General features: G+C 53.3%; 1 protein-coding gene across 1 annotated transcript in view; it reads left to right on the top strand.

Moving 5' to 3' along the window:
- The window catches only part of WWC1 (WW and C2 domain containing 1), a 123,858-nt gene that overhangs the window by 71,939 nt on the left and 31,448 nt on the right, over nt 1–20,471 (top strand). Inside the window, exons 4-11 of the mRNA XM_036424555.2 lie at nt 650–726; nt 2,006–2,085; nt 6,983–7,112; nt 7,715–7,861; nt 9,449–9,522; nt 13,561–13,803; nt 16,486–16,575; nt 17,823–18,358. Of these exons, the coding sequence (XP_036280448.1) occupies nt 650–726; nt 2,006–2,085; nt 6,983–7,112; nt 7,715–7,861; nt 9,449–9,522; nt 13,561–13,803; nt 16,486–16,575; nt 17,823–18,358 (1,377 nt within the window). The remainder of the gene's footprint in view (nt 1–649; nt 727–2,005; nt 2,086–6,982; nt 7,113–7,714; nt 7,862–9,448; nt 9,523–13,560; nt 13,804–16,485; nt 16,576–17,822; nt 18,359–20,471) is intronic.

Here is a 20,471-nt window from a genome sequence, read left to right as displayed (position 1 = left end):
TTTTTTATAAATGATTGGGTTTTTTTTTGTTTTGTTTGTTTGTTTGTTTAATATATTTTATTGATTTTGTACAGAGAGGAAGGGAGAGAGATAGAAAGCTAGAAACATCGATGAGAGAGAGTCATCAATCAGCTGCCTCTTGCACACCCCCTACTGGGGATATGCCCGCAACCAAGGTACATGCCCTTGACCGGAATCGAACCCGGGTCCCTTCAGTCCCCAAGCCAACGCTCTATCCATTGAGCCAAACCGGTCTCGGCTATAAATGATTGTTTTTACATAACAATACATTTTAGATGTTTTTCCTTGTTCACCATCCTTCTGCTCCGTCATTTTATTTATTTGAATGTATCTTTATTGTTGAATGATTACAGATGTCCCTCTCTCCCACCCCTACTCCTCAAGCCACCCCCCCCCCCGCCAGCCTACTGCACTATTGTCTCTACTCCATCATTTTAAAATCACATACATTGTATAGTCCCCATTTTATGCATGTACCATATTTATTTGACATACCTCACACTGTTGGACATTTAGGTTATTCACGAATACTCATTCCTTTCTGGGTTTATCTAGATGACCAAATAGGCCAATTTTTCCAATGCATGTTTCTTCTACAGAACCTTTTTTTTCTTCTTTTTCATTGCAGTGGTCTCTGGTTCGTCATCCAGCTCTAAGTATGACCCTGAGATCCTGAAAGCTGAAATTGCCACTGCAAAATCCCGGGTAGGGCCTCTTGGTCTGTGCTGTTGTGGGGGTCACAGGGGCATCCTTAGGTTACTAGCCCACCTGCGAGACAGAGTGGGTGCTCCCACCAGGCAGGGGCAGCCAGTGCTGACCCACAGGCCCTGAATAGTAACAATAGGTTGTCGTCATAGTAACGGTAGTGGTAACAGCAGCTATCCTGTCGGCTAGCACTCCCTATATGCAAGGTGCAGTGCGGAGAGCTTCATGTTATTCTTCATATCATTAGGACAGCCCCATGAAGTAGCTCCTAGCAAGATCTACATTTAAAGATGAGCAATCAGAGGCTTGGGGGGGTGGGGGGCGTATTTAGTGCAGAGTCAAAGGGACCAAGGAGTACTCCAGAGTTCGCAGTGTAGTGCACTATCTCAGCTACTGCTAGTGCTGCATGATCCTATTTAACTACTTCGTGATAGCTTTTACTGATGTGGAAACTGAGGCCAGCATTGTGCTCAAGGTAAAGCCAGCATTTTGAACACTGGTTTAACTCAACTTCAGATATGTTCTACAAACTCAGATGCCTGTAAAACAGAAAAGTGGGGAGAGGGCAGGGGGAGGCAGTAGGGAGCAGTGGGGACGTAACCTAGAGAGGTGAGCCCTATCTATCAGGGTAGTTGAATTTCTCTAGCCTACTGTGGCCATGCAGGACTGCGGGTTCAATGTTGGCAGGTCTCCTAGTATTTTTAGAGAACTCTATATTTAGGATTAGTATATGAAATTTCTCAATATTTAATTATTAGCAACTAATTTTTTTAAAATTTTAGTAACCCTGCTGGCCAAACCAAAGCATTCCTGCTGGCCGGATCTGGCTCTCGGGCCACGTCTCCCTCTTGGGGTTATTATATTTCTTTTTGCATCCATGCACAGCACTCCCCAGGACCTGCTTTCAGTAACTTGCGGCTCTGGGGATTGCCATCATCCACCAGGACAGGAAAGGGGGGGCTCAGAGAGGCGAGGTGGCCTGAGAGGGGTCACCCAGCTGGGCCAGGCGTAGGCCAGGCTCTATCCCATCAGCCAGCTCCTGTCCACTTCCTGTTTTCCTGGAGCGAGGACTGGCTGTGGGTGACCCGCAGGACAACCAGGCTGGGATGCCGACTGAACGGGCAGCACTGGGGTATTGTGACCACTGGTTATTGCTCTGAGTCATTATTATAGGGGCGGCAGGTGGGGAAGGGGCGCCTCCGGGCTCCCCTCAGGGGGAAGCAGCTTGCAGCTCCTCTGGCCTCTGACCTCGCCCCGTGTGTGGTCTCCCATCATCCAGGTCAACAAGCTGAAGAGGGAGATGGTTCACCTCCAGCAGGAGTTGCAGTTCAAAGAGCATGGCTTCCAGACCCTGCAGAAGTGAGTGCACCTGCCCTCCCGGGCTCCCCCTTCAACCTCCCCCCTTCTCCAAACGTGGCTCTCTAATCCCTGGCTCTCAGTTCTCTCCACTGGCATGTACCGAACATGCCGTCACCAAGGTTGGGGTTTAGAAAGAGAAAAGCGGAATCATTTCTGACCACGGAGTTCGCACCGTCCCCTGAATTCCTGAAGCCGGCAAAGGTCCCTCCCTCCGTTCCGTTGGGGTTTATGAACCATGGAGGCTTAGGAGCCAGTTTGGAAAGAAGTACTGAGCATTTCTGTGTCCCGTCTCTTCCTCTCCACTGGAAACTCGCATGCAGGAAAACAAAGCCAGCTCTTTTCTTTCCCCCGTGGCCCCGGAAACGGAGCTTCATCTGGAGGGCTCCACCGAGGGCACAAGCTTCCACAGGGAATTCCTGGAGGCAGGGCGTGACGCCAGGCGCACTGTACTTTCGGGGTGACTCGGGAATTTTCAGGGAACTCTGACCAAACGAATTTTTCGCTTTTAGAAGCTGACTTGAAGCTAAGCAAGGTAGAGCTCTGTAGGGGTTTTTTGAGCTCTGTTGGCTTTTTTGCCCTGTTGTGATTGTACCAATACAGTTACCCTGTGCCCAGAGCACTTCCATGTTTCTGCATGGGTGATCTCGTGTTATCCTCACTGCCACTCAGTAAGGAGTGTTCTTTCAGATCATTCCATTTCGTAGACGAGGAAACTGAGTCACGTAGTAAGTGCTCCATCAGTATGAGTTTACTGCTGTTCTTAACCATGTGTATAACCCAGGCTGAGGCATCTCAGATGGGCACAGCAAGCATCTCCGATGGGCTCCCGGACCGTCATCCTAAAGGAGCCTGGCTCTCTTGGATGTTCCAGGGAGGACATTCCCTAGCTTTCTCTGTCTTCACGGACATCTCAAATTCCAGGGAAGTCACATTTGTCCAGTCAGTGGCATCTGTGGTCACTTGCTCTCTCCCTGACTCATCCTCTGAACGTCAGTCCACTCCCATCTACCTGTGGCCAGAGCCTCAGGCCTCTGGATATCTACCTGCAAGTCCTATGAGTGGAGGGAACTATGACCACCATAGGGACCTGCTGGTCTTATTAACATCGCCCTCCTCCCCCTGCCCCCCTTTACCAAGCCCCCACTGCCTGGGGTGACTCACCATGAACCTTCCCCCCAACACAAGGTATTAGAAAGTGTATGGCTTTGTATTAAAGGTTATACACAAGACATTTTTTATATTGTAAATTCTGGTTTTCTGTAAACTAGTAAGTGCTTATGTAGATATGCTATTTAGATATGCATATCTATGCATGCTAATCCTGTCTTTCGAAGCAGACTCTAATCTCTTTAAGATAAAGGACCTTGCCCTAGCTGGTTTAGCTCGGTGGTTAAAGAATCAGCCCTTGGACTTGAAGGATCTCTGGTTTGATTCTGGTCAAGGGCTTGTACCTCCGTTGCATGCTTGATCCCCAGACCTCGCTAGGGCTCCTGCAGGAGGCAGCCAATTGATGTCTCTCTTTCTCTCTGTCTCTCAAAATCAATGGGGAAAATATGCTCGGGTAAGGATTAACAACAACAACAACAAGAAAGGGACTTTGCTTCATGCTTCTTGGCAGTCTTCAGTGCCACGGAAGGTTGAGGGCAGTGATGTGAGCTTAGAAAATGCCTGTTTTTGGCCTACAGAGCAAGTAGCCCTTCTAAGGCCTCCACTGAGCAGTGGGGCAGCTTCTGAGCACACGCTTTAGATGCCCGCCCGCCCGCCTCCCCCTCCGGCAGGCAGCCCTCGGGAGCTTCTGGTGAGAACCCTGCCCATTATTCTCTGAGCCACCACAAACCTGTTTTACCACTTTGTCACCCTGTCGCAGCATTGAGAATTCTTGTCGTTTGGTAAGCTGAGCTGAAACCCCAAGGACAAGCCTCCTATTTTTCTCCCCTCTCCCTCCGCCCTCCCGATGTTTGATATCAGCCCCGATAAGACTTCCAGCTCGGCTCTGGCTGCCCACGCTCCCGCCGGAAGCCAGCTGCCCATGTCCCGTGCCAGGAACATCTGCCTTAATGCACACCTTGGCTCAAAGGGTTAGGAATACAGCCTCCCAAGGTGGTGGCCTGGGTTCGAATCCCAGTTCCCTGGGAACCTGGGGAAGTGGCATCATCCCTCTGTCAGCTGTAAAGATTGAATTGGAAAATTCACCCCAAACGCGTGACAGTGCCTGGCACCCAGGGGCGGCCCAGTGAGTGTAAGGGGGAGTGGGTGACCACTAGCGAGTCGCCCCCTTGAACTTGGGGGGAGGAACTCGGATGAACTGGAGGCTATTCCGGGATTATCACTGTGCCTCATTCTCCTCCTTCCATTGACTTTAGGCCTGAAGATAAGTTTTTGTTCTCCTACTTTATAGATGAGGCAGTTGGGGGGTGGGGTGGGTGTGTGTTAAATATATACCCAAGGCCTCCAAATTGGTAAGCGTCAGAGCAGGGGTTAGAACCAATTGCTATTGTATTCTGAAGCTCATGTCCAAATACGTCTCTTCCTGGCATCATCCCAGGAACCCCCTCCCCATCCAGAAAACGTAAGCCCCTTCATAGGGGATAATACAGTCACTTCCTCCTGCCCTTCTCTCTCTCTCTCTCTCTCTCTCTCTCTCTCTCTCTCTCTCTCTCTCTCTCTCTCTCTCTGCATCCCATGGGGGACAGTGAAACTTGCCATTTCTTCAGTTCATTGTCACCAGCCCATTTTCAAAAGACGATGGGGACTGGAGGGTACCTCTCAGGGGAGAATGAAAAGCAAGACGGAAGCTAGGCTTGGGGACTGCCCGCTGCCGCAAGACCGTGTGAATAAGAAAGAGGGGGAGCAGGGCAGCGTGGGGTCTCTCTGCGTGTCCCCCAGGCCGCCCCGCCCGGGGGAGAGCCGCCTGTACAGGACGGGGAGGAGGTGGCTTCGGGCCGAGCCTCTGCTCGCTTCTCTGTCTGTGGCTGTGCTGTGGCCACCGGGCTCCTGTGGCTGCGGTGCTGAGAGAAAGGAAGCTGCGCAATTTGGAAATCCTAAAACACATGCACCCCTCGCACCCCTCACACCCCCTCCTCCCCTAACCACACAACTTTTCTTTTTCCTAAAAAAAAAAAAAGATGCATTCACTGTGTTCATAATGGTGACCCTTTGTTCCCCTCCCCCCACTCCCCCACCCCCCAAACCCGAAAGAGTTCCTCTCTGAGCTGCTCTCCGAGCCAAATTCCAGAGCCGGGGTTGCTAAGGCCCCTGAGAGAATCAGGTAGAGGCTGTGCGGGCCCAGGGGCAGAGACAGACTGCTTCTGTCTCGCCTGCTGGGGATTCACAGCCATCCTTCCTGCCGGCACGGCCCCTCCCGAGCCCCCAGCCCTGGGTGTGCCCAGATAAACGGGCGTCTCCCCTCACCAGCACCCTTCTGGGGGCAGGGCCGCCTCAGGCCCGGACACTGGCTCCAGGGACCCTCCTCTCCTCGGAGCATCTTGGGCGCCTCCGCTGTGGGAAGCTCCCTCCAGGCCAGGTTCTCAAACTCAATCTGAGGCCAGAGTTAAGGTACCCCAGTTCGTGTGACCTGGCAGGCTTGCGCAGGCCCGAGTCCTCGAAAGGAATAGACGGGCTATTTTTAGTGGGAGACACAAACGGGGCTTTGTTTGCTTTCTGAGGAGCTGAAATAACGGACAGGGAGCAGGAGGGCTGTGCTGCTGAGACCAGACCGCTGTGCGTCCCTTCCTCCTTCCCTCCCTCCCTCCCTCTCTCCTTCTCTCCTTCTCTCCTGCCCAGAGACACAGGCAATGGAACCAGGAAGGAAACCTGCGCCAGTCCTGATTCCCACTCAGGTTATTTTTAGCTCAGGACAGGTTGGCGTCTAGATGGACGCAGAAAGGAATGCCCCTGCGCAGTTTCTACGTGAATAATGGGCTTGTGGTGTTCCCTCCACTGTCAGGTTGCTCTTTCTCTGCCCTGGATCGAAGCCTCGAGCCTCGCTTTTGGCAAAAGTGTGACGCAGTTACAACTCTGTGCCCCCTGGACCTTGTCATCGCCCCAGCCTTTTTCCCTGGGGGCATCTCTGGTGGGGTCTGACCTTCCGAAAACATCATGACCCTTCACTTTTTTTTATTTCCTCTCCCCCTACCCCCACCCCGTCACAGTGAAGTATTTTAATCCCTTACATTTGTCTACAGCTTGCAGACCCCCTGTTCACCACCCATTTCCCATCCTTTATCCCCCTTGATATTCCTCACTGCTCTGTGACGTGGCTGGGCAGGTGACATTACCCAGATTTTTTGGGGGGGAGGAAACAGGCTCCCGGTGGCTGAGGGCCAAGCCCAAGGTCAAGGTGCTACTGGCATCCAATGGGCAGAGGCCAGGGATGGCATCAAACATAGGACTTCCTCCTACAAAAAGGGATGATCCCGCCTTAGCTATCGAGAGTTCTGAGGTTAAAAAAAAAAAAAAAGTTCTGAGGTTGAAGTTGAAGTTTTACCCGGATTAAAGGACTGATCTATGTCGGAAGCTAAAGCTCCTCAAACATTCAAGGACACGATCCCACAAATTATTCATTAGAACACAGCGTAATGAACGCAGTGTTGCAGCTAGGGTGCAGTGTGTTCTGGGAACACCTGGCCCAGCCTGGAGGGCCCAGGGAGGTAATCCGGGAAGGCTTCCTGTAAGAGCTGACACTTAGCACACCCTTGGCTTCAAGAGTGGTCTTGCTTCTACAGCCCCACACTAGGGACATTTGCAATGGAACATGGTCCTTTGGTGCCTTAGTCCATTGGCAGGACAGAGAGAGGAACATTCTTGAGAGAACGAAGCTCGGTGGTCTGTACTTTCCCCCCGGGGGACACGGTGTTTCTCACCCCATCTTTGACCTTTCACGTTGATTATCTCCTAGGATCGACCAGAAAATGTCTGACGCTCAGGGCAGCTACAAACTGGATGAAGCTCAGGCTGTCTTGAGAGAAACGAAAGCCATCAAAAAGGCCATCACATGTGGAGAAAAGGAAAAGCAAGATCTCATTAAGGTACCAAAGTGCCCATGTCTCCTGGGCACCTTCCTATGCCAGGTATTTCGGACCGCTGAGGCTTAAGTCAGACGGGCCAGGGAGCCCTGGCTGTGGCTTCTCCATGTAACAGCTCCCTCGTGGGAAAAGTGGGGGTAAATCCTGGCCGTTCCTGGCAGGGCTGTGGTCAGGATTAAATACAATCGTGGTAAAGCTGACAGGTCGTGAGTATGAACTGTGCTAGCACTTTGCTCGCCTCATTTCATCAGCACCAAGGCCCTACGAGATGGGGTCTGTGATTTCGCCCATTTTGCAGGAGAAGACACTGAGGCACAGAGAGGTTCATCAGCTAGCTCTGGTCACACAGCCAGGAAGTAGCAGAACAGGGGGATCTCAGGCAGTGTGGCTCCAGAGCCAGCGTCCACGCCAGTCTCTCCCGTGGAAGGGGCCTGGCACAGCGCCTGGCACCTAGCAAGTACCCACTCCCTGCTGGCTCTGTACAGATAAGCAGGAGGTGTGGGTGAGCCTGGGTTCCCAAGGTGGTGAGGGAGGCACACGGAGAGTGACAGACCCGGCCCTCCCCCCCGGGAAGGTGTGCCACTGACCCTGTCCTCCCCGCTCAGAGCCTCGCGATGCTGAAGGACGGCTTCCGGACCGACCGAGGGTCCCACTCTGACCTGTGGTCCAGCAGCAGCTCTCTGGAGAGTTCGGGTTTCCCGCTGCCGAAACAGTACCTGGACATGAGCTCCCAGACGGACATCTCGGGGAGTGTGAGTAGCAGTGCCTGCTGCTGGGGGCCTCGTGAGGGACCGCCCCCAGGAGACTGCTGGGAGGATGGCCACCTCCTCGTGGCTCACCTGGGGGGCCGGCTGGTGGCTCTCTGTGGGGCTGGATGCACTCGCGCGCTCTCTCTCTGTCTCTGTCTCTGTCTCTCCCTCTGTCTCTCTCTCTCTCTCTCTGTCTCTGTCTCTCTCTCTTTTGTTAATTTTCACCAGAGGATATTTTTCTCATTGATTGTTAGAGAGAGTGGAAGGGAGGGCAGAGGAGGGGGGAGTGAGAGAGGGAGAGAGAGAGAAAGAGAAACATCAATGACACATCAACTGGCTGCCTCCCACACATGCCCAGACCTGGGGCTGGGATCAAACCTGCAACCTAAGATACATGCCCTTGACTGGGAATCGAACCTGTGATCCTTCAGTGAACAGGCCAACACTCTAACCACTGAGCTACACCAACCTGGGCTGGAGCTCCGTTCTCTTGCAGAGCTCCTGGCCCCAGCATGACAACAGATGGTGGCCTGAGGAAAAGCTGGCACTGACTCCGCGTCCTCAGTGTCACTGGGCCACGTGCTTGCGTCTAGACGCTGCACGGAAAGTGTTTTTGAAGGACTAAGGGTCTTCTTCCCTTCACACGGTTGTGCAGCACTGTTCTGTGTTTCTCTCACCGGCCGGAAAACAGGGCGTTCTCCTCCCATTGGTCATAAAACAATGCGTGCAGCTTGCAGACCACTGCTGACTCCCAGCTCCCAGGCTCCGTCCGGTCGCCGTGGTGAACGGTGCCGCCTCTGTCCAGACGTAGCTCGTGAAAGCAAGAGCAGGCAGCCCGTGGCTCGGGGGCGCTCTTGTGTCCTAGAGCAGGTGGCATTGAACGACGCATCGCCCGGCCTCTGTGGCTAAAATGCTCTTCCTGTCTGGTTTCTGTAGCTGTGTTCCCACTTGCGATGAGAAGCTCTGTCCACGTCTGATTGGGTGAGCCTCATAGCTTCTTGCTGCTCTCGACAGCAAACAGGCCTTCCCCTCTCCACCCCCACCGCCCGTGTCCAGCTACCTGCTGCCTGTGGGCCGAAACATTTGAGAACGAGCTGTGTGCCTCCTTCCGGTTCTAGAACCTTCTCTTTGCTCACCCAGTGTCTCAGTCCTGACTGCAGCCTCCTGAGTTGTCGGCTAGCCTCCTCCCCCGTGCCCCCAGAATGGCTTTTCCTGTGGATTGGCTGCCCCTGTTTCCTCCTGACCAGCTGACCTCCGTGCTTCTGTGGCTTGAACGGGCTCCAAGCCGTGTGCGGCTGCGAGATGATAGCCTGGGCCCTCAGCTTCTCTTCTAGGCGTGACTGGTGTCTGCGTTTGGGGCTCTCCCCATGGCCTGCAGAAAGGAAAGCGTTTCTGCCACCTAACTAGCTTCCTTGCGATGCAATGCGGTGCACACAGCCAGCTCAGTAATTGGGGGCTATTCTTAGCCACGTTCCCCGAAAGCCTCCCATATCTCCTGAGCTCCTGAAACGCCACCGGGCCCTGGGCACTGGGCACTGGGCACTGGCCACAGCAGCCACGTAACCACCCGGACTCTGTTCTCCCCTCCAGTTCGGCACCAGCAGCCACAATCAGTTGGCGGAGAAGGTCCGATTGCGCCTTCGGTACGAAGAGGCTAAGAGGAGGTAACCGGGGGCTGGGGGGTCCTAACAATAGAATTACTGTTGCCGACGGTCCACTCTTGCCTCGTCTTGCCTAATCCTGCAGAGATTATGAAGATAGGTGATAGAACCATCGTGTTGGAATCCTCTCTGAAACTCAGAGAGGAAGTGACTGACCCCCAGACACTGAGCTGGGTAAAGGGTGGAGCTATGCTTTGGACCCACGTCTGGCAAACCTCAGAGCCTACTTACCTTTTCACCTGCCGACCTCCGTGTCTGTCATCAGGGTTCTCCAGTGATCCAGTTTGGTTTGAAGGAACACAACTAGGGTTTTAGTAACAGGCCAGGGAGGAGCCTGCAACCAAGGTATGTGCCCTTGACTGGAATCAAACCTGGGACCCTTTTGTCTGCAGGCTGACGCTCTATCCACTGAGCCAAACCAGCTAGGGCACACAAATAAAATAATACTCAGAGATGACTTATTGAGAGCATCTGTTAGAGTCAGACATTGTACTGAAACATTCACATATAAAAAATAATAATAACAATTTAAAAAATAAGACATTCACATATGCATCATCTCATTTAATATTAAAAGCAAGATATAGGCTAGCTTATATTGTCTCCATGCTAGAGAAGAAAAAGGTAAGGTACAAGATATTTAATGATTCTTCAACGTGGTGAAGTCAGAATTGGAACCCTGAACAATCTGGCCTCAAGTCCATCTTTCTTTGCACTGAGCCAGCCTTACCAGGAAGTAGCCCACAGAACATTGAGAGAGGTGAATGAAGACAGGCATACATACCCATTTATCCTTAGACTAAATTGCCTGGCCAAAGACCTTCCACGCCAGCCCAGGTAGAGTGTGGCAGTGCCCAGCTCTGGCCTCTGTGAACTCCCTGGGAGCAGCAGAACCCTTTGCTGCAAGGCAGAAATTCGACAGAAACTAGAAGGAATTTTTTGGCTTATTGAACTTGAGTCCTGGGGTAAGCCAGCTTCAGGCACAGCTGTCTCCAGGGATTCAGCTGACATTATAAAGACTCAGTCTCTCTTCTTCTCTCCATCCTGCCTGCCTGCCTTTGGGTTGAGCGGCAGCATTTCTAGGCTTACCTACTACCAGGGTAGCAACCCCAGTGGAAAGAGAGAGCACCCACCTTTCCCAAAAGTTGTAACAAGTTTGGGGTCTGAGACGCCCTGGCTTTTCTGGGTGGAACCATCATTTTTGTAGGGTGGGGAGAATTTGAGTGATCTGAAGGCCTAGGCCTGGGTAATGTGCCCATTTCTTAAAGGGAGGTTGATGTCCGCTTTGTGGGAACCAAACAACTTGAAAATTTGGGAAGAGTGACTTCCCCCCAAAAAATTTGGAAGATTGTGACCAAAAGAGGGAGACGGGATACTGGGAAGTTAGGGAAAAATACTCCCTGTGCATTATTTCAGCTCCCCCTAGAGGTTCCATAAACAATAGGACTTTTACGTTTGGATGGCCACTTCTTTTGACTTCTGAAGGGCACTGTCTAACCTAGGGGTGTCGAACTCAATCAGAGAAGGGGCCAAAATCTAAAATCCAGCCTAAATTGCGGGCCGAATGGTTTACTGAACAGTCATAAACTGTCATTGTGATGGAAACGCAGCGGAGTGCAGTGATGACAACGCGGTTCGGGCCACATTGCAAGGCCTGGCGGGACGGATTTGGCCCGCGGGCCTTGTGTTTGACACATGTGGTCTAACCCCTGGATGTCCTCCAGCCTGTGGTGACGCCGGTCTTAGGTCATCAGTTCTGGAGAGACTAAGATTGGAATCTTCCCTCTGGGGTTGAGCCATTCTTATCACAGAAGTCCTATCACATATTCTCATCACACCCTGCCTCATCTGCCTTTATCCAGCTTCCTGCCTCCCCTCCCTCTCATTCCGGGAGTGAGGGACTGAGTCTGCCGAGGGGGAAATCTAGGCTGCTAGACCTGAGGGCTGGAGGCCCAAGCGAGGCTGTAGTGCAAGGTCAGGCCATTGTCTGCCAAGCTTGGTCGCCTGTGCGTTTCTGGGCAGCGAGTCTAGTAGATTCTCCAAAGGATGCAGGGCCTGAAGTTTGAGGAGCACAGGCTGGGAGAAAGAGCCACTAGGAAGGACATGCAAGAAAGCACCCGTCACTCCTAAAATGTCCCACGTGCGATTGAGCTGCTGCCAGACCTGGCCATTCCACTGTCCTCAGAGCAGCTGGAGAACAGCAGCAAGAGCATTATCCCTGTCTTGATGGATTGCCGTCTATGTGATTATGGAATTTAAATTAATTAGCTCTAAGAATCCATGTGTGCTGAGACCCTTGGCTGGGGAGTGGGCAAACCGAGAAGTATCTCTCTCTGGAATTTCCACTACACGGCACAGACATCTTGTCTCCCACTCATGTTTTGATAAACGGAGAGTTGGGCCGCATTGTCTGCAGATCTGATCAAACTGGGAGTCCAGAGGCATGGGCTCTCAAAGGTCAAAGCCATGCTGTGGCTTTCAGTCATAGGTGAGCCTCCCTGGACATGTGTCCAGCAGGGTGACCACCAGGTCTCACCTACCCTTTGGGGACCAGGAGAGGCTAGGTCCTAGGACATGGTAGCTAAAAGCACTTTGCAAAGGCTAAACCCTAAAGGATCACATGGCTGCCTTTAGACACGGTTATCAGTGCTCCTAATTATGCTGTGGACCTTCATTTGGTTCAGTGATGATCAGACCTACTATCGGCAAGCACTGGGCAGTGTGTAAAGAGCCCCGGATGGCATGTTCTTACTTGGTCCTCAGAACCCACCTCGCAGGCACAGGATTCTGGGTCTCTAAGAAAGTTAAGGGGCAGGGCTCCCAACTCCTTCCTTACTGTTATTAAGTAACCTACAGTATACCAGGGAAAGTGCTAGAAGCTCGTGGTGCCAGAATGACTTCTTAACAAAAATTACCTTTCTTTCATCAAGAAGGCCAGAGCCGCCCTAGCCAGTTTGGCTCAGTGGATAGAGCGTCGGCCTGCGGACTGAAGGGTCCCAGGTTCAATTCCAACCAGGGGCATATGCCCAGACTGTGGACTCAATTCCCAGTAGGGGATGTGCAGGAGGCAGCCAATCAATGATTCTCTCTCATCATTGATGTTTTTCTCTCTCTTCCTCTCTTGAAATTAATAAAGACATATTTAAAAAGAAGAAGAAGAAGAAGGCCACAGCCAAAACCCCAGCTCCAGGCCTCAGTCCCCAGGTCCACAGTTGCTCACAGGGCGCTGCCACCACGCCCACTGGTTAGCAGTTGTAGTCTCAGCTAAGGTTGTAGGGGGCCGGTGCCTACCATTGGTTTAGCATGTGTTATCTCCCAAAGAGGTGCATACATTAAACATGATATAATAACTGCATAATGGCTGAGTTTCACAATAATTCTTAATGATGAATAATTGTCTTTACATGTGAGAATGGAATTTAAATTAATTAACTCTAAGAATCTGTGCCTACTGAGACACTTGGCTGGGGAGTGAGCAAGGCTCAGGGAGTTTGCCCAATGCCATGTACCTGATCAACCGTCAAACCAGGTACCAACAACAGAGGCAGGGAGAACATTTATTGATCACCTACTATGTGCCAAGTAGCGTGCTCTGAGAGTTTATGGATGCGTCCCAGAGCCTTCAACCACAGCTCATGAGGAATGGTTGCTGTCTTTAGAGAGATTATGACTCGTCCAAGGTCACATAGCTAGTGGTAAGAGGCAGTTGCCTGGTGATGAACCCAGCTCTCGATTCCATTCTGCCAGGCTAGTGTCTCCCCCGCCCCCCCATCTCCCACAAGGACATTGCCTTGTTTATGCTTCTACCCCATCCCTGCAGCGCCTGTTCATTGTTGGCACTTGTCAGGCACTGCCTTGGTCTCCTAGATAAAAATATGTTCCTGGAGGCGACACGCTGAGCAAAACAAAGTCAGGAACTGTCAGGCTGCTCGGAGGATGTCACGGCTCCTTGGATCTCACAGCCTTGGACGTGCCATCTGTTACCCTGCTCCCCGCAATGCCACAGGCACACCGGTCATGCCCCCCCTTCTCGGCCTGCAGGATCGCCAACCTGAAGATCCAGCTGGCCAAGCTGGACAGCGAGGCCTGGCCCGGAGTGCTGGACTCGGAGAGGGACCGGCTGATCCTGATCAGCGAGAAGGAGGAGCTGCTGAAGGAGATGCGCTTCATCAGCCCCCGGAAGTGGACGCAGGGCGAGGTGGAGCAGCTGGAGATGGCCCGCAAGCGGCTGGAGAAGGACCTGCAGGCAGCCCGGGACACCCAGAGCAAGGCCCTGACTGAGAGGTGGGGCGGGGCCGGGGCTGAGGCTGGGTGGGGGTCAGAGGGAGGAGGGCGGGGTGGGGGGCCCTTCCCTCCTCGCCCATCCTGGGGCTGCCAGCGTTCCCTGTGTTTCAAGAAAAGTGTTAGGATTTATTTATTTATTTTTAAATATTGACAACTAATCCAAAAGTGGTTTGTTTGTTTTTTAATATATTTTATTGATTTCAGAGGAGGGAGAGAGAAACATCAATGATGAGAGAGAAGCGTTGATCAGCTGCCTCCTGCATACCCCGCACCAGGGATCCAATCCGCAACCTGGGCACATGACCTGACTGGGAATCCAACTGTGACCTCCTGGTTCATAGGACAACGCTCAAGTGCTGAGTCACACTGGCTGGGCAAATCCAAACATGTTTTTTAAAAAACACTATGAAGGCTAAATCAGCTTCTTCCTGTGGGCCCGACTTAATCTGCAAATCACTGGTTTACATTCTTTGCTTTCAGCCTTGTCACAAACTTTATTTCCTTCATTGTCACACCAATATGCACACCCACACTGCACAAAGCACAGCCTCGCACCCACAGGAGGTCCCGTCAGCCCCAGCTTCTCATTTATGCATTCATTCATTCATTCATTCATTGTGTCCATTACCTGTCATACAGTCATTCATTTAAACCTCCTGGCAACCCTGAGGTTGATTTTCATTTTATAGATGAGGAAACTGAGGCTCCCCCAACATCCCTGAGTGGCAGAGCTGTGCGTAGGTCCCAGGCCCACTGGATCCGGAGCCCATGCTTGCTTTAGGCTGCTGCCCACGTAGAAGGTCTTTCATGACTGCCTTCGCCCCTGGGTGGCTTGGCTGAAACTGTGAGTTCACACAGCCAGTCTGGGAAGCCAGGACCTCCACCCTGCAGCAGCTGCTGAGCGGGTGACCTAAAGGTCCCCCGGGACAGGGCCCTCTAAGGGACATGCAGAGTGCAGCCGGGGGCATGTGGGCAGGAGGAAGGGAGACCCTGGGGAAGGGTAGGGACAGGCTGAAAGCTGTGAGCCTCTGCAGCGAGAGGAGAAAGCTGACTCAACAGTCTTCGCATCTACAGCTGCTTGCTTCTGGACCACGATTGTCTGGCTGTGCCCATCCCTCTGCCTCCTGCCTCCTTTGGTCTCTTTCTGGACCCCATGTTCGTTTGTTCTCTCTCTCTCTCTCTCTCTCTCTCTCTCTCTCTCTCTCTCTCTCTCTCTCTCTCTCTCTCCCTCTCTCTCTCTCTCGTCTCTCCTCTCCTCCTCTCCTCTTCTTTCTTCTTTCTTCTTCTCTCTTCTCTCTTTTCTTTTCTCTCTCTCTCTCCTGTGTCTGGAAATGGGAGTATTATGAGTCTCATCTTCACACAATAGCCTTTCCATTCAAGATACCTTTGAGGACAGGATTAGTTAAGCCACACCACAAGGCCTGCCAATCCCCCGTCACAAATCAGTCAGAATGACAGACATCCCAACACCCCTCGTCCTAACCCCTCCCCTCCCCCCCTGTGGGGCCTCCCACCACTTCTTAGCATGGCTGTGCATTCATGCAGGGTGCTTGTTAGAGTGTGAGCTCCCTGGCTGCACCCCAGGGACCAGTTCCCCAGGCCTGGGAGGCAGCCCAGGCTCCTGCATTTTTAACCAGCACCCCAGGTGCTCAGCTCGGCTTGTGCACCTTCTGCATGCCCTGCCTTCGGTGCTTGATGTGTTGTTGGCCTCCCAGCATGGGCCTGGCATCACACACAAATGCCATCTGGCTGGCTCAGCCCAGTGCCTCTGAGAGGAGGCCTCGGCGCCTGCGTGTGGCTGCCAGCGGCTACGCCCTGTGCTCAGGAAGTCAAGGCCACCTGACTCCTGGCCCCCCAGCATCCTGTTGGGGCTTCAGGGGGGACCTGCTTTTACTCGCATAGCACGTCTCCGTGATTTTTCCCCCAGAGAAGAGGAGCACAGAGGTAGAATGGGGGCTCCAGCGGCTCTTTGGCCTCTTCCTTCCAGGTTTGCTCTTAGGGAGGGTCAGGGGCTCAGCCCTGTTCGTTCTGTGGAGAGTCAGGATTCTGTACATTTCGGGCTCCATGTGCCCGCCTGCCTCCTGCCCTGCTCCGGGCAGGATTCTGGAAGAACAGTGCCAGGGATGGGTGCCTAAGGACCATGCCAAGGCCTCTCTGCCTGCCGCTCCAGTGGTCTCTTCTGGAATTTCACAGGTTCCATTGACCATTCATAGTCCCCGCCCATCCCTGACCACCACTCAGGTGTCTGGAGCCAGCTCTGGTCTTCATGCAAGGCCTGTGTTGAAGGCCTGCGATGCTGGTTGAGGGAGCGTGTGGTTAGAGTTTTCCATGGAAATGGAGGGAGGTAACGTTGGGTAGAACCCTAATTCTGTAGCTTTAAGTAAATGATTGGACCTAAGAACAACTTCTTCGTATGTAAAGTGGTAAAAGCCCTTCTTGCCTCGTAGGGTTATTATGCAAATGAATTAAAACAATGCCATAGGTTTCCTAGCACAGCACTTGGTATGTTGTGGCTGATGATATGAGCTATTGGATTATATGGGGAGCTCACATCTCCCCACACATCACAGGGAAATGCTTCCAGAAGGTTCTTGTGTGTCCACCTCCACGGGCACATGCCTGTGATTCCTCTTTCAGGGACACGTTCCTCGGGGCTCCCCCTCATGCCTTCTCTCCCTTCAGGTTAAAGTTGAACAGTAAGAGGAACCAGCTGGTGAGAGAACTGGAGGAAGCCACCCGGCAGGTGGCAGCTCTGTATTCCCAGCTGAAAAGGTGAGCGGTGGGCAGTGAGGACCGTGCTGTCCGGGGGCTGGCCAGGTGCAGGCATCCCTATCGCACGACACGGAGCACAGACCTCACTCAGGCCTGGGCCTTGGTAGGCAACTGGGTGTTGCTGGAATTCCACAGAATTTGTTTTTCTCAGATATATATATATATATATATGGAAGGGAGAGTGAAAGATATAGATAGAAACATCACTGATAAGAGAAAATCATTGATCCACTGCCTCCTACCAGGCTCTCAGATATTTCAACCGTAGCCTTCTATTTGTTACTAGAGGCTCAGTGCATGAAATCGTGCACGGGGGTTGGGGGGGGGGGTCCCTCAGTCCAGCCTGCACCCTCTCACAGTCTGGGAGCCCTTGGGGGATGTCCGACTGAAGGCCTAGGCCCTCTCCCAGCTGTCAGTCAGACATCCTTACTGCTGCCGCAGAGGCCTGAGAGGTTCCCACCACCACCACTGCGCTCACCAGTTATCAGCCTGACTTCTGGTGCAACCACCACCAGGGGGCAGCTCCTGCGTTGAGTGGGATCAGGCCAAAACCAGCTCTCTGACATCCCCTAAGGGGTACAGGCCAGGCAGAGAGACTCCACTGGTGCACAATCAGAGTCGGGGAGGGACAAGGGAGGGCATGTCCAGCCTATTTCCCTCAATCCCACTCAGCCAGAGTCCAGGAGCAAGCTAACCTACCGGTCAGAGTCTGCATGTCATCGTGAGCGGTTGAGCAGCCTTAGCATATCATTAGCATATTATGCTTTGATTGGTTGCACCGACAACTGGACGACCAGACACTTAGCATATTAGGCTTTTATTGTATAGAATAAATGATACTGCATTTCCATTATCCTTAGGATATAAAGTTTCCTTTTAATATATATATATAAAATATATATAACAAACTGAGTTGATGTGAATTAACATATTATTTTGGGCTAGATTCAAATATGGGAAAATACCATGAAAATGGAAAGCAGCCAGTGGAGGTTTGGGGAACAGAGATACAGGGGGGGAAATGAGCTTTGAGGCAGTTGGCTTGGGTTCGAATCCCAGCAATGCCGGTTTCTGATTGTGTTGCCTTCTCGGGTACCGGTTTCCTCTAGTGAAACGGGGTGCGTTAAACCACACCCTGGAGACTGTCAAAAAGAGGGTCCAGCGAGATCATGCCCTCTAAGTGCTGAGGTCCCGGCTGACCCAGCCACTCTGTGTGTCCTCACCCTCCGTCCTCTCCCTGCCCCCAGCCTCTCGAGCAGCATGCAGTCCCTGTCCTCGGGCAGCAGCCCTGGCTCCCTCACGTCCAGCCGGGGCTCCCTGGCCGCCTCCAGCCTGGACTCCTCCGCCTCCGCCAGCTTCACCGACCTCTACTACGACCCCTTCGAGCAGCTGGACTCGGAACTGCAGAGCAAGGTGGAGTTCCTGCTCCTGGAGGGGGCCACGGGCTTCCGGCCCTCGGGCTACATCACCACCATCCACGAGGACGAGGTGGCCAAGACCCAGAGGGCCGAGGGGGGCGGCCGCCTGCAGGCCCTGCGCTCCCTGGCCGGCACCCCGAAGTCCATGACTTCTCTGTCTCCACGGTCCTCCCTGTCCTCCCCGTCCCCGCCCTGCTCCCCGCTCATCGATGACCCCCTCCTGGCTGGAGACGCCTTTCTGAGCCCCCTGGAGTTTGAAGATCCCGAGCTGAGTGCCACTCTCTGCGAACTGAGCCTTGGCAGTGGCAGCCGGGAGAGGTACCAGCTGGAGGGACCCGGAATGGAGAGCAAGCAGTTGGGCCAAGGTAGAGAACACAACCACCGCGGGAGGGTGGGAGTCTCAGGGAGGGAGGGAGGGGGGGGGAACTGTGCCCAGGCCTGGGCATGGACCGCAATGATAATTATGATCATGATCATACCATAGGGTTAATCGATTTATTTACTCATGCAGTAGGTAGGTAGTGTACTTACCATGTCCTACTTCTTGGGCTAAGGGTTTTCCGGTGGTGGCTTCATTCATTCAGCAGGTCATTATTATTAAGTAGATGCTGAAATGAAATGCCAGTCCCGGGCGAATGGATGCCCATGGTTCCTCCGTTCATGCAGCAGAGGTGCCATGCGCCAGGCACTGGGTTAGTCACAGGACAAACGGGCCCCTGCTCCCATGAAGCGTCTGGGCAAACAAAGGCCCAGGCAGTTACTGTACAGCCAGGCCCATAAAAGCAACAGGAAGCAATGAAACTAGCGGATGTGATGGAGGCTTTCAGGTTGGGCTGTGAAGGAAGGTGGCCTTGAACCGGGGCTTCACCCGGGGGAACAAGCCAGCCTTGGGGAAAAAGCAAGAGCAAGTGTCTGAGGCCGGAGCCAGGGGACTGCGGGAGGGGACAGGGTCACCAGCAGGCCTGGAGAAGGGGGGCAGTTTGGTGCCGGAAGGCCTGGGGGTCTGTGGGAAGGAGTTTGGGTCTTCTCACTGCAGTGGGGACTCATGGGAGCACTGGTAGCCAGGAAATGGGATCTGACTCCTGCTCTGCATGGGGTTGGAATGATCATGCCGGTGCGGACTGAGGTTCACGTTGGAATCGCCCATGCAGAAGGCAGTGCTGAGGATGGCAGCGAAGACTTATTGAGAAAAAGCCCAGTCACATATCATAACAGCTAACATTTATTGGGGTGCACCAAAGGTGGGCGATGTGATTTATAGGGTGCAGTAGGTTACTTGTATTGTGCCCACTTCACAGATGAGAAGACAGCAATTTAGACAGGTGACATCACTTGCTGTAGTGCCCCTCACACACACACACACACACACACACACACACACACACACACACACAAATGGGAAAGCAAGGATCGGCATCTGGGTGTTTCTCTGACCCAGGAACCCAGTGTCTTTGTGGTCACTCTCCTCTCTGCAAGCAAAGTAGCCCAGGTGTTTGTTCCTGGGACACTCCTGGGATCTCTGGCCCCACTGTGCCCACCTGGCCTGGGTGTGAAGGTCAGGGCCGAGCAGGTGCTCAGTCAGCCCACCTCCAGCTCTGGCCTCTCCTGGCCATGACTTACAAGGTGCAGGTGTACAAGACACTGTGATGCATTTGTGCTCACTTAAGCCTCACAGCAACTGTGAGGTGGGTGCAGCTTTATCCCCACAAAACAGAAGGCAGAAGTGAGGCCCGGTGAGGTTACATGACTTGTCCAAGGTCAGTGTCACAGCTGGGAAGCAGACGTGTCAGGATGGGTGCCAGGCTGGCCCAGAACCCACGTGAAGGCCGGTGCCAGCTCTGTCTGCCTCCGGTGCCTGCTCCTGCCTCTTCGAGTGGCCAACTAGGAGCCGGACCCATCTGAGCAGTGAGGCTGCAGGCCTGGGCAGGAGGGCCATGCGGTGCCCAGAATTATCCCTCTATGTGCAAGGCCCGTGGCTGCAAAGGGAGACCAGATTCCCTGGTTAATTAGAGGCTCTGCCGCATGAGTTTCCTTAGACAAGGAGCCGAGAGACCCCGGGGCTCCCTCAGCAGGAAGGGAGTCATAAATAAAACAGAAATAAAAACAGGCTCCCTCCTACAGCAGGTGGCGGCTTCACACAGTTGGTCCCGGGAGAGGAGGTGCAGGTGGAACCTCTAACAACACTCAACCCCAGCCGGGTGCCAGGAGCGACCCCCCTCCCCTCCCCCACAGCCTCCTTCGGGCCGTGGGCCGGAGACAGCCCCTCTTAGGATGGTGTTTCCGTCATGCTTCCTCCAGAACCCCCCCACAGTGATCGATGCCAGGCTGAGCCAGACGCTAAGCAGGTTAAGGGATTAGGGCTGCCGTTCAGGCAGCAGACAAATTAATCTCTGTAAGTGGTTTAGCGGATGGAGGGGAGGTGGGGGTCTGGAGGCAGGAAGTCTGCCGGCTGTGGGCCCAGGCTGGGAACGCCACCCC

The sequence above is a fragment of the Pipistrellus kuhlii genome, unplaced genomic scaffold (genome assembly GCF_014108245.1).
Source record: "Pipistrellus kuhlii isolate mPipKuh1 unplaced genomic scaffold, mPipKuh1.p scaffold_m20_p_8, whole genome shotgun sequence".
Classification (NCBI taxonomy): Eukaryota; Metazoa; Chordata; class Mammalia; order Chiroptera; family Vespertilionidae; genus Pipistrellus; species Pipistrellus kuhlii.
The sequence above is the reverse complement of the archived record's forward strand: the minus strand, read 5'-3'. Positions and strand labels throughout refer to the sequence as shown.